Source organism: Stegostoma tigrinum, chromosome 39, assembly GCF_030684315.1.
Source record: "Stegostoma tigrinum isolate sSteTig4 chromosome 39, sSteTig4.hap1, whole genome shotgun sequence".
Classification (NCBI taxonomy): Eukaryota; Metazoa; Chordata; class Chondrichthyes; order Orectolobiformes; family Stegostomatidae; genus Stegostoma; species Stegostoma tigrinum.
The window spans coordinates 19,086,349-19,100,123 of NC_081392.1; the positions used below are offsets into that span (position 1 = coordinate 19,086,349).

A 13,775-nucleotide genomic window follows, 5' to 3' on the forward strand; every position below is an offset into this window, starting at 1 on the left:
CTGCGAAAATTCACTAAATCTAAGAGGCAAAATGTACATTTTATAGAAAATTAGAAAGAATTTAAACAATGACTTTTGGGGCATCTGTCTTTATTTCTGTACCGTTTCATTTTAGCAAAGATATTGGGATAATGTAGATTGTGACATTGTTCCCCAGTTAGTCACACGTCAGCCTTTTACCAACACTGCAGAAATATCCTTTAGGGAGTGAACTTTGCAAACTCACCATGCATTAATGGCAAGGCTCCAACTGGTTTCAGAGTTCAGTTGAATAGGAAGAGGGACAGAATTGGGTTGGGGCTGAGGAAATATAAAAAAATGACAAATCAAAAAGGCCAAGTATTAGGCTACTTCACTGCATTTGCACGTGTATAATCGGGAGCTATGGCAGGGCTACAGACTCCAGCTAACTGAGAAGCAAACAGTTTTAAGAGGGAAGAGGTGATAAAAGAGTTAACTACATAACAGTGCCTTCTACATGAACTGAATAACAATTTATTTATTAGCTTTACATGCAGTTTGGAAAATAATCACACTTTGGGGACTCCATACTGGTCTTGCATCACCACACTTGGCACCCAACTTTGTAAAGAATGATGGAAGTTGAATATTTAAGCCCAACATAAAATGATCAGATCGTCCTTGTTTCTTAAAAAATAAAGTGCAATGGTAACAAGTCCTGGTTTTCCTCAGGCAATCTGGCATCCATGACACTAAGTAATATAAAAAGCTGCTAATTTCAGCGCTTGGCTGCAGCCATAAACTGTTTTTGGAGATGGTATATCAAACTGTAGCCTCTGGAAAGGGTCAGGGAAACATTGCAAGCAAAAACAAAGCCAGAATCTCCACAGCCCAGCAACAGAAACGGTCAGCACATTGAGCTAAGTGCAGTGCTGAGCCGAGCCACACTCTGTAGCAGCGTAGCAAAGTTCAAACTTAAGTGATGCAAAACACATCTAGGGATCTCATTTTATGAATTATAAAAATATAAACTGCAACAGATAGGTTGTTGTATTAAGCCAAAAAAATGGAAAGATAAAGGAGTTGGGAATATTAACCCTTGCATTCTGTAGCAGGAACTGTATCTGGTGTATTTTGGAATGGAAATAAATGACCACCCTCATTTTAACTTCCCTTCAGAGTCTGGATAAATCACACACAGATTTGAATACGAGCAGCATCTTTACAGTCAGGCCAATCAGCCAGATCATTTGGCAAACAAGGCACCCAAGTTTTATAACGTACCCATGGCTTTAGTTGTATAATTTTTAAAAACCTTTCCCGCAGCTGTCGGGTAGGAGTTGTAAAAGTAAATTGCAGAAATTGCAAAAATCAAAAGGCACAAATCTCAAAAGGGATTTCTAATGCTGTGCAAAATAACGTTGTACAAATTACAAGTCCATTTGGATCTCATGGAAAAGTAGGTACTTGCCACTATATCTTTTATTATATTACTAGAATTTGGTTTTTATTGTATCTGAACAGGAAATCAGGTGAATAGGAAAGGTTCAAGTCCATTCTTTTCATGGACAGGATGACCAGCTGCCCCATACTCTTGTTTTAATTATGGCAGCCACTCAGCAACTGTACTGAGAAATGGACAAAGCAATTGTGATTTTGCAAACAAAAAAAGTGAGTTTACGAGTACAGGTGATTCCTTGCATGGAGCAATCAAATTCTTTGTTCTTTTAGAGTCTGCTCTGGGAGCGGGCATTGGTCTTCCTACCCCTGTACTCGCCTCTTCAAGACGACGGCAGCTAGAACAGCCCTGAGGCAAGTTGAGAATATGTACATTGATCAGTGCGACAGGACCATTATGATATCCAAAGTCATTTAAAGTCATGCCTGTGTTGTGCATGCCCCCCTCCTAAAATGTAAACACAAAACTTCTTTGCTGAAGCCACAAGACTCCAAAAACAAAATGTGATTCATATAAACAGGCCCTTATATAACTGATACCCTTTCGAGAATTAATCTCACTTTTCCATACATACATTTACTATATACATGAAACCTTCCTTCTTTGAACATACACGTTCCCTCCCCCCATTCTGTGCCTCATGCTAGAAAATTATGACCTATGAACTCTTTAAATGCAACTGTAAGCGATCAGGGAGAGTTACACATCTCCCTAACTTCTCGCTTCTGTTAAGTTTTTCAAAAAAATAAGGTTACCTTTCTTGCATCATTACAGAAAGAAATATTATGTTCTGAAAGCACCAACATTACAAAAATGTAGAAAACAAGGATTTTTTTTAGTTGTCAATGTTGCATTTGGACAAATGAGGATAGAGACTGGTTCCTTTCCACCTGCAAACACAACTCTCCAACTGGGCGGGGTTGCAGGAGATTGCACAAACAACAATTTACCTACATATTTAAGTTTATATATTCCTCACTGACAAATGAGTGACATGAAATGCAAACACGTTTAAAATAGTGAAATATCAGTATCCCACTATTTGGCTATAAAAGATTTCTGTATTTACACAGCAGGAACAAACAACAACTGAATTCTCAGTACATAGTCTTACTGAGAATGCCTGGTCTTGCAAATTTATTTGGTGTTTAAAGCAGCAGGTAAAGATCAATGTCTGCTGCATTTATTAATCAAAAAAAATCTAGAGTGCACCAGCAAAGCTAGTTTCATGCAATCTTCTCCCCTGCCCCTCCCTGCAATCCATTGGCAAATATAGTCCAGCAAATATGGCAAAATTCGTGTTAGACACGATTACTATAAAGCATCAGGATAGACTTTCAATTCCATCCTAAGACACTGCAAGCAGAGTTTTCTGCAGTTGGAGTGTTACAGGTTTAACCCCAGAATTTCTGCAGTAAGTTTCTCAGCTATTCTGGTACCAGACCAAATTTTTTTTTTTGCTATATTTTAGTCTGGGTTCACAAGATTACTGAGATGAAGGTGGACACTATAGTGGAGGGGGTTGAAGGAAGGGCCAATTTCCGGTTTCTTTTTCAGGGACTGGGGAAAAATCAGAACCTAGTCTTTTAACAGTCAGGATCCAATATCAAAAACAGTTCCTTAGTTAAAGTGTGTCAAGCTCTGGAAATGCCAGCTCCGACAGGGTAGTTTAGACAGATAGACAGTCTGTTTGCTCACAGGTGTTGCTTCATCAAGACTTGTTTAAGGTATTTTAGTTCTTTCAAGTTTTTCTAACTCCAAGCAACAGTAGTAATCTGACTGGAAGAGCCAAATGCCACTTTGAAGTCCTCCTATCACCTCAAACTCTTCAGCCTGTTGCCAGTGTTCTGGAAGTCAGTGAGATCTCACTGCTCCAAATTCCCAAAATATTGAGTTGGTATCCATAAAATTCCAAAACAAACAAAAGAAGAAATTACCCACAGCCTATTAAGTGAGACACATTGAGGCTCCTTCAAGAACCCTGATAAGTTTAAAAAAAGGTTGGGAGTAGGGTGGCTTCATTGTGATACGCCCCCTGCAATGCATCAACAGTTATGAAACTGAACATTATCAATTATGGAGAACAAGGGTCGAGGGAGAGAATTCAGTCAAAACTGTGCAAGGCAGTAGCCTGTTCACAGATTTATTTCTGCTGTCAATACATGCACAAATATGCAGGTGAATATTAGCAACACCAGATTAAAAAAAGTCAGTTGTTTCCTCATTTTGTTCACCAGTGATTAATCCTCTTTGCAGCATCTTAACTGAAGGCAAATTGGATAATGATTTTTGTTTTTAAAAGTAATGTGGGTTTCAGAACAGAACACCTCTTTTACATATTCTAAAACTTTTAACAGTTAAGTTGTATGCATTACTGACAGTTGACCAGAGGCTTTAGGTTAAATTAGTGATAGACAGATGCAAAAGCCAGACCTGTACTACTGCCTAGTACTGTCCATACTGGGTACCAGACCTGCATGACAGCACAGCACGTACAGGTTTCTGTTAAGACCATTGTAATATCAACCAAGAGTTCCCGTCTCCTCTCTTTCTGTCATGAGCACTGCTCACCACCTTACACTGTCAATCACTAATTTCATTTTAATTCCCAGTTTTATTTAAATTAAAATTTGAGCTATATGATTTACTTGTACCGGTTCAGAACCTTTTACCAGTTGGGTACTGAAAAAAACTTTAAAACAAAAAATATACTGGAAAATGGACCGGAAGTAGTTTGGATATCGGTCTATTTCCCCGAAGGTTAAATAAAGATCAGCGAAGATATACATTTGTAAGGTGTAGTGACCCTCAAAACTTCAGTGGCATTTCCTGCAGCTGCTGTGTAATGTCAGTCTCTCATTAAGTGTTCACAAGCTAAGTACAGCGTACTAAATAGTTGATGTCTTGTCCACTCCATCTGTCAAAATAAAAGAAAATTGTTTCAGTTAAACATTGGCCAAGGGTACTGCTGTTAGTTCCTCTGAATTTCATTCTTCCCGCTACACATTAAATATGCCACCCAACACATTTAATCATTTTTGCATTCCAAATGTGTTGAGATCAAGGCTCACTCTACTGCTTCCCATAACAAAGATCCTCTCATGAAATGTGTGTTCCTTAGTCAGTCCTTGACCTTACAACATTTTACGCCTTCATTTCCTAGTTAGTGAACAATATCCTCCACACCACCCTTTACAATCTTGATGTCTCGCTCTTTTAAAATAATTCTTAATAGAAGTCTTAACTAACAACTGACAGCTTGATTTATGACTGAACAAAGCATGCAAGTATTACATTCATAATAAAGTTTCAGATAATCATGAGATAAATATATATTAATCTATTTTACAACTGAGGTTAAATCATATTTCTGATCAAGATAAACAATGTGAAAAAGTTTTAAAAAGGACAGTGACCCTTTACTGGTGACTCACTACATTCACTGTTGCTGTGGCACAAAGTGTGTCTGAATAGCATGGCAACCATCACAAATACATCTCTTTACATTTGGCTCCTGACGGACTGTGAACCAGGTCTGGGGCCAAACACTGATCAAGATAGATAAAAACAAAATGCTGCAGTTACTCAGCTGCACTGCGCTCAGACAGAATTTATGCTTCAGGTTGATACGTTATCAAGATTGGAAAAAGGTGAAAATTTAACAGATTTTATTCGAGTGAAAGGAAGGAGGGACAGAAAAATTACAAATGAGTATGTTTGTGCGTGTTGGGAGACAGGAGAGTTTAAATGGAAAGGGAAGAAACGAAAATGGGAAGTCGATGGTCTAGTGGTATTACTGCTAGACTATTAAGCCAGAAACTCAGCTAATGTTCTAGGAACCTGGGTTCAATTAAAAATAAAAACCAAAAGATCTGCGGATGCTGTAAATCAGGAACAACAATAAAGTTGCTGGAAAAAGCCTCCGGAAGGAAGGGTCACTGGACCCGAAACGTTAACTGTTTTCTCCTCCACAGATGTTGCCAGGCCTGCTCAGCTTTCCCAGCAACTTTGTTTTTGTTCAATTAAAAATAATCTGGAATTAAGAAATTTATGGATGACCAGGAACCCACCTGGCTCACAAAGGTCCTTCAGTGAAGGAAACCTGCCTTCCTCACCTGGTCTGGCCCACATGTGACTCTAAACCTTCAGCAGTGTGGTTGAGTGTCAACCACCCTCCTAAATGACTTAGCAAGCTACTCAGTTCAGGGGTGGCTAGGCTCAGGCAATAAATTCTGGCCGCCAATGACACCCACATCCCACAAGTGAATTTTTTAAAAAAAAGGCAAAAACAGGATTGGTAGTGCATGAACAAAGAGAAAAAATACAATTCTAGAAGAGGTGTGAATGGCAGATGAAGAGCTGTCATCTAAAAGAAAAAGCAAGAGAAAACCAAAGTTAAAACCAGAGGGGAGAAAAAAGCTGCAAAAAAATGTTTCTTTTGGTGTTGGGGGAAGAGGAGACACTAGAGGTCATAGCCTGAAATTTTCTGATGTTGAGTCAGGAAGTTAAAAAAAGCATCTTTGCAAGATAAGCTGCCATTGAGTTTCACTGTTAAACTGCAGGAGATAGGGGATGGGAAGGTCAGCGTGAGGGAAAAGACAAGAACAGAAAAGACATTAGACCCAGCTCAGGTTTACGTGCGTGGTGTGAACAGAAGGAATCTGCATTCCATCTCTTCGTTACAGAGTGAACACGTTGAACGTGATGTGTATAGTATAAAACTAAAGTACACATACATTGTTTCATCTGGAAAGTGCGTTTGGGGCCTTGGGTGGTGGGTGGTCGAAAAGAAAGGTAGTATGGTGAGAGGGTGGGAGTGAATGGAGCAGGATGTCAGAGTAAGAGACCACTTCAGAATGCTGAAAGGATACAACAGATGTGTTTGATGGTGGTATCACAGAGGTGGTGGCAGCGGGGATAGAGGAGATGCACTTGTTGGCAGCAGCCAAAATTTGAAGAGGAAGACCTATTGAATAGAGGTTGGCAGGATGGAAGGAAAGGGCAAAGAAGAACTATTGTGAGAAGTGAAGAGATGAAAGCATATTCTGGAGGATGGGATGGACCCAGTTAAATACCCCACCTAGCATAGTGAGAGGAAGGAAATCCTTGAGGACAAAAGGAATGCACATCAGAAGGACTATAGAAACTGGCAGTCCCAACAGGACCCCAAGTGCAAGGAACTGCAGTTGAGCCAATGGTGGGAGTCATTGTTTATTGTGCATATTTGGTGACAGCGCTATCCCAGAAAAGGAGGCATAGAGTCAAGGAAGGGAAGGAAAAGTTGGTGATGGACCATGTGAAGGACATGAAATTGGAATGATAATTGATTAAACGCTTCACTTCAGGGTAACAGCCAGAAATGACACTGACTACTGCCTCCTGCACATTGATAATTTTAAGAAACTAGTTGATAGGACTGAAACAAGGAACGTTCCACATAACCACAAAAAGACATGTATAACTAGTACTTGAATTCCCACTGACACACATCACTTACCTCCTAACGCGTGCTCGGTCATACTGAGACACAGAGATTCTAGTCTGGTATTAATCTCTGGTTCTGTCACTGGCACTTGGCATTCTGGAAAAACATCAGAAAGCTTCAGTAAAACTTCTACTGAGTCATGTAACAGAATGCAAAGCCTTTCTCTCAGTGCAGTTTCTTCTCATTTCTTAATTTCTTCACTTTTTCCAAAACACTACAAAATTTGCTGTCACAGAAATTTTCAGCACTTGAATATTCATTTCTCGAACTGGATATAATGGCCACAGTGATAGCACCCACACCCCCACCCAGCAGCTGGAAAACTGGATCTGCTTTACTATCGGGTCTTCCAACACCCACCTTTACTGGGTGGCCTCCCTACGTAGTACATAAGCTCCCCTACAATTGGTATAAAGCCTTTAAGTGACTGAGAGACAGTAAGAACTGCCGATGCTGGAGTCTGAAATAACGCACTGTGGGGCTGGAGGAACACAGCAGGCTGGCACAGGAGTAGGAAAGTTGACGTTTCAGGTCGGGGTCTAGAACTGAAACGTCAGCTTTCCTGCTCCTCTGATACTGGGTGGCCTGCTGTGTTCCTCCAGCTCCACACTTCTCTTTAAGTGACTGGTTGGGTTTCGGAGTGGGATGGGAGCAGCATTCACTTTCAGACCTCCCAGCACACTCCTGAAGTAGGACGAAACTTTGTCCTGTGCCTGTGAACGTGAACAGCATGAGCAAACCTCTTGATAACACAGGACACCAACATGAAGACTAATTATGTTCTCATCCATCTGTGGATATGGGAGTAAGTAGACAATAATTATGAGCAGGAGCCATTATCATCTTACCAACCTTTCCCCATAATCAAGTTTAAGGTTCAAGATCAATTTTAGCAGCTCAACTTTGAATCACAGAATAATATAGTAAAGGCGGCCATTTGGCCCATTATGCTTGCACTCCGTTTTAAAAGAGCTATCCCATTAGTCCATTCCCTTTCGCCCTGCAAACTTTCCTCTACAGGGTGAACTCTCTCAGCACAGATCAGAGACTTTGAGACTTGAGTGTCTCAGTATCACAGCGTGCAAAGCATTAATTTATTGTACTGTACATAGTGATGCTTGACGGCAGGATGGGAAAGGTAAGTTCTCTGCAATTTAAACTGACCGAGGATGACTAAATGGCCTGTTTAAAAATAATTTTCAGACATCCTTCACTTTCATCCAAATTGTTGTTAAAAATAGCAATTGCTTTCAGGTACTTCAGTTGGTTAAGTCAAAAATGTGCAGCAGGGAAAGGCTCATAAAACCTGTCTTGCAAATAAACTGCATCTCATTACATTTACAGTGACACATACCACTCTGAAGATGGAATTGGAGGTGAAACATGACAAACCTGGCTGCTGGAACATCAGGATGGCCTGTGGGGAGGTATGCACAGGTAGCGAGTACGTCCGTTGCACAGAACTGCGGCTCTGACTGGGCATGCTATTACTACCACCTGGGTTTGCAAACCATAGGTTCTGCAGGAATAGAGAAAAACATAGTAGTAGCTGGAAGGTGATATCTTGATCTAATTTTCCTCATTTTAATAACAGGAATAAAAAAATTACTACTCAAGACACTCCAAAGCCCATTTTCTTTCTAACATCCTCAAACAATCTCAATAATTGTTAATAAGAATTGTTAGTAACTGAATTGTTAATAAGAACTTGGTGATTATTGCCTCACCATTCTTTGCTGAAGGTGCTACTTGCTGGATTATAGTTCCACCTGCAATGTCAGCTATTTGTAACTTCATTCAAGCAACAAATTTCCAATGCAAGATGAGATAGTTGTTCTTGACAGAAAACTGATCCTGATTCTTCCGTGGCCAATGTCCACATTTATGAATAATGAACTAGGAACAGTAGTAGGCCAACTGGTCCCTTGAGCTTGTTCTGCCGTAAGATCATGGCTTTTCTAGTGCTTCCAACGACGAGAATCTAAGGTTATCCCCACTATAAAAATATTCAATCACCCTACCTCCACCGCCTTCTGAGGCGGAGAGCTCCAAAGTCTCACAACCCTCAGAGGAGAAAGAAAATTCAGGAGGGTTTTCTGAACAATGCAGATCACTTAAGAACAGACTGACCTATCGTGTGAGGATGTGGTATTCAAATACTGTTATATCACTGGGCTAATGACTTGGAGACAACAAGGCAGCTAGAAAATTTAAGTTTGGTTGACTAAATAAATCTGAAATGGGACAATGAAACTTTGTAAAAACCCACTTCTGAATGTTTTCTTCCAAAAGGAAACCTATTACCCGGTCAGGCCTGCGAGCCTCAGATCAACAGCCACATGGGTTAAACACTCAACCGTTCTTTGAAATAAGGCCAAAAAGCTGCTCAGTTGCACAGGTGTGGACAATAAATTCTGGCTTTTCCAGCGACGTCTACATCCCTAAACAATGAGAAGTTATGCCAGAGCTGGATTTGGTTTTTCACTCACTGCACTTAGAAGATTTAATAGCATTGCCCTTGGAAAATGGAGGCACAATCGGGCATAATTAGAATGGATTCATGAAAGGGTAATCCTGCTTGATGAATTTTTTGAGGATTCCACTGACAAAGCTGATACAAGCGGGGAAGAGATTAATATGTAAAACTAAAGCACATGGGTCAGGGGTGGTGTACTTACATGGGCAGACAGGAAATGAACTGGAATAAGCAAGTCTTTAGAGTGTGGCAGGCAACAAATACTGGAATACTGCTCGGATCAATACTTGGACCCTGGCTAAATCATTAATATATACTGGGAACAGCTGGGGTCCGAGTATAGATTCCAGTAGTTCATGTTACATACTAAATGATTTAGATGAGGGAACTAACTGTAACATCACAGTCTAAGGTAAGCCATTTAAGACTGAGATAAGGAGAAAGGTCTTAACTCAGTGATGAGCCTTCGGAATCTGTGCCATAGAAAGCAGCAGAGGTCAAAACACTGAATGCTTTCAAGGAGATATAGTTCTTAGGACTAAAGGCATTAAAAGGACATGGGAAGAAAGCAGGAACAGGATAGTGAGCTAAATGGTCAGTCATAATGATATTGAATCTCAGAATAGCCTCAAAGGATAAATGGCTCACTCCTGCTTGTATTTTCAATGTAGCTATTCTTGCATCCACATTCTAAAGACAGATGTGATGCAAGTCACAGTTTTTAAAATTTTTAAACTTCCCAAATTTCACCCCGAGGAGGCAGTGGAAGATACCAACACCCAATTTCATGGCAATAAGTCACAGGTTCACACACCTTTGGGTCACTATAAAGCACAGTTCAAAGCATGAAAAGCTAAAGTAACAACCCTCATTTTTTGGGTGCATCTGCATTTGGAGGATAAAATTGTGACAGCAAGCGGGTGTGAAATGCAAGATGCCAAAATGGTGAATGAAACTGGGCAAAGAGTTACAGACAACAGGTGTATATTGGCTGAACAAAGAAGGGCAACATTGAACATACAGGTCATTAAACATGTTACTTAAGTTCACATTCCTAGCTCTCGACAGCAACACAGCATTTTCAAATTTTAGTTTCACTTTTTAAAATAAGCAGTGGCTTATTTTCTAGAGATTTGTTGTTTTCCTTCAAGGTCACTGAACACTAAGAGAAGGAAATGAAAATGATTCTTTTCTTTGATTCACTGATACGTGCACAAGAAAATATTACTGTATTTTGTCCATCACATGGTTTGGACCGAATCAGGCAAATGGAGGAACAATTAATGCATTATGACTGAGATGCTGGTAAAAGAATTGTGGTTGAGAAGTAAGATCAATACATACTCCAACAACTGCTGCATTCACCAATGTTGTCTAGAAATAGCAGACCACCGAATTCTGACTATCATTTATATTTAACACGTTAAAAGTTTGCACTCATTATCAGAAGTCAGAACTGGTGAACAGAACATCAGCATTTCTGATTCCCACCAATAAACAACTTAAATTGCAATACAGTGTGGCAAAGCCATTTTCCTCAACATAGAATTTTACTAACCTGCCTGCCTTGACTTGTCAATGGATTAAGCGTATGCCTTGGAGAAACACCACCCAGACTAGCAGCTGAAGTGCCAATCAGACCCATCCGGTTTGCAGACAGACCCCGTGGAGGCACCTGAAACGGCCGTTGGCCTCGCCTGCCTAGTCCACCAACCACAGAGCCGGCTGTGGGGAGTGAACTTGACTGACTGAAACCCCAGCTGGAAAAGGGGAAAAAAAAACAAACACTTATGAATTTCATTATTCAGAGGACAGGAAACTGAATGGCTAATCATTTCTCCACTCCGAAGGTGCAGCCCCCAGTGGGCGAACAGTAGTCCATCCAAACCTATTTTACTTATGCTGATGAACGAGATAATAAACAGAGGCTCAGTTCAATACCTTGACTGGATGGAGAGGACTGAACAGCACTATTCTGATGAAAAGCAGGGGAGCTCATATTAAAGTCCTGTCAAATACTTATCCCTCAACCAACGTTATTTTTGGTGAAACTTTGCTGGAACGAGTCAAATTTAAAGATTACAGAAGTGACTCTTCCCTCACTGCCCTTGAAGCACCGAGTCATCCTGAGAAGTGCTACATCAATGCAAGTATAATTTTCTCTCCAACAGTATGTTCCATTTACAGCACAGATTGAATTTCAACAAGTATTATGGACAAATGGAGTCCATCTGAACCAAATGCATGGATCAGAAATGCACATTGTCTGTCTATTCTGACACACAAATGTCAAATACATGAGTTAGCAGGAACTGCAGATGCTAGAGAATCTGAGACAAGATGTAGAGAATCTGAGACAAGATGTAGAGAATCTGAGACAAGATGTAGAGAATCTGAGACAAGATGTAGAGAATCTGAGACAAGATGTAGAGAATCTGAGACAAGATGTAGAGAATCTGAGACAAGATGTAGAGAATCTGAGACAAGATGTAGAGAATCTGAGACAAGATGTAGAGAATCTGAGACAAGATGTAGAGAATCTGAGACAAGATGTAGAGCTGGACGAACACAGCAGGCCAAGCAGCATCAGAGGCACAGGAAGGCTGATGTTTCGGGCCTAGATCCTCCTTCACCTTGTTATCATATATATTTGAGACTCAGGTCCAGAAAGGCAGTTTTCCAACACTGGTTTGTTTTAAACATGTATTGTGCAAAAAAATCCCATATTTCATCGAATAGTCTTCTTTATTTCACAATTACACAGGCAGGACACAATGCTGGTATGTTACCTCCACACACCATGGACTGATTTGTTCAGGGTTGGAGACATGTTACATAAATCAAATTGGCATAGATAAGTCTGCTACAAGTGGCTCACACTGTACATTTTGATGATAATAAATCATATGGTGGCAAGTCTCATGTAAAAATTGGAAATCAGGAGCTCTCCTGACGCTGATAAACATCACAATTTAATAAATCCTTTTGTTACTCATTACCAACAACCAGGATAATTGATTGTTACACAAATTTTAGTTTTCATCTACCACAACAAGCATCAGTTAATGAATGGCATAGGTTTGAAAAGGATGCACAGACTTGAAGTCTGACAATTGGCACAGAATCACATATGCTTTTGCACTGTTACAGTGCAGTTTGCTGAAACTTATTTTGAACCGCACCCCACCGCCCTCAGGTTCAGTATTTAAATCCAACATCTAGTACATGATTAGTCAAACAGGTGGATGTTTACGCATGGTAGCTACTTTTCTTTTTTGTGCTCTAAAAGGTTTTACAATCAAATTCAATGTACTAAGCTTAAAAGTTACTGCAGAAAACCACATGAATCAACAGCATAAACTCACTTCCCAATACAACTCTCTAGTTTCCCTGTTGTGTATAATGGCCAAGTTAACTGAATAAACCAATGTACAGTAACACATTTTAAAGACGCCTTCTGAAAAATCCAGCATCAAGTTGGCACCTGGTGCTCAGCTCTTAAAAATGGTCCATGAAACTGCCTCAAATATGCCATTCTGCCAGGATCAGAAATAAAGACCAAAGCAAAGAATTTAAATGAAAAGCACTGTACAGAACTCAATGACAAATTCAAAGTTTGTGTCAGAACCACAAAGTAAATATGTTTAAAACTATGTCCTCCTGTGTTGTAGAAGTTCTTCAAGTGGATCACAGAACCAGAGATTCCTGCCCCTTCACAGTATCGACAACCCGGTCAGATACAACAACTGTATCAACACGGACAAGTTCAAAATCATGCTCAGGACTTTGCAATTCTATCTATCTATTTCAAGTGCAAATACACGCCAAAACTTTCTGATATATGTATATATAAAAATATACAAGTCGGCAGATGATAGCAAAATAGGTGGCATAGAGGGCAGAGAAGGTGGTTATTTCAGAGCACAATGGGACTGTGAACAGACAGGTCAGTGGGACAAGGAGCAGCAGCTTGAGTTTAATTTTGATAAATGTGAGGTGTTGCATTCAGGACTTGTATAAAGGACCTTGGGGAGTGTTGCTGAACAAAGACTAGAGGTGTAGGTGCACAGGACTTTGAAAGTGGAGTTACAGGTAGACAGGGTCACAAAGGCAATGTTTGGCATGCTTGCCTTCATCGGTCATAACTTTGAGTATCGGAGTTGATATGTCATGTTGAGGCTGTACAGGACATTGGGGAGGTTACTTCTGGGATAGTGGATATAATTCTGGTCTCCCTGCTATAGTAAGGATATTGTTAAAATTGAGAGGGTGCAGAAAAGATTTACAAGAATGTTGCTCCAACTGGACAGTATGAGCTATAGGGACAGCTGAATAGATTGGGGCTTTTAATCACTAGAGCAGAGACTGAGAGGTGACCTGGTAAGGGTTTATAA

The 13,775-nt window shown here is 40.2% G+C and overlaps 1 protein-coding gene across 6 annotated transcripts in view; it reads right to left on the reverse strand.

Annotated features, from left to right (window-relative positions):
* Positions 1-472: 472 nt before the first annotated feature.
* LOC125447729 (protein Smaug homolog 1-like) overlaps positions 473-13,775 on the reverse strand; it is a 77,044-nt gene continuing 63,741 nt past the window's right edge. For all 6 annotated transcript variants that reach the window (XM_048522371.2, XM_048522376.2, XM_048522373.2 and 3 more), the window contains 4 exons: positions 10,940-11,141; positions 8,298-8,424; positions 6,918-7,001; positions 473-4,337 (listed from right to left, as the gene is read on the reverse strand). In XM_048522371.2, coding sequence (XP_048378328.1) covers positions 4,309-4,337; positions 6,918-7,001; positions 8,298-8,424; positions 10,940-11,141 — 442 coding nt within the window. In that variant the 3' untranslated portion in view covers positions 473-4,308. The remainder of the gene's footprint in view (positions 4,338-6,917; positions 7,002-8,297; positions 8,425-10,939; positions 11,142-13,775) is intronic.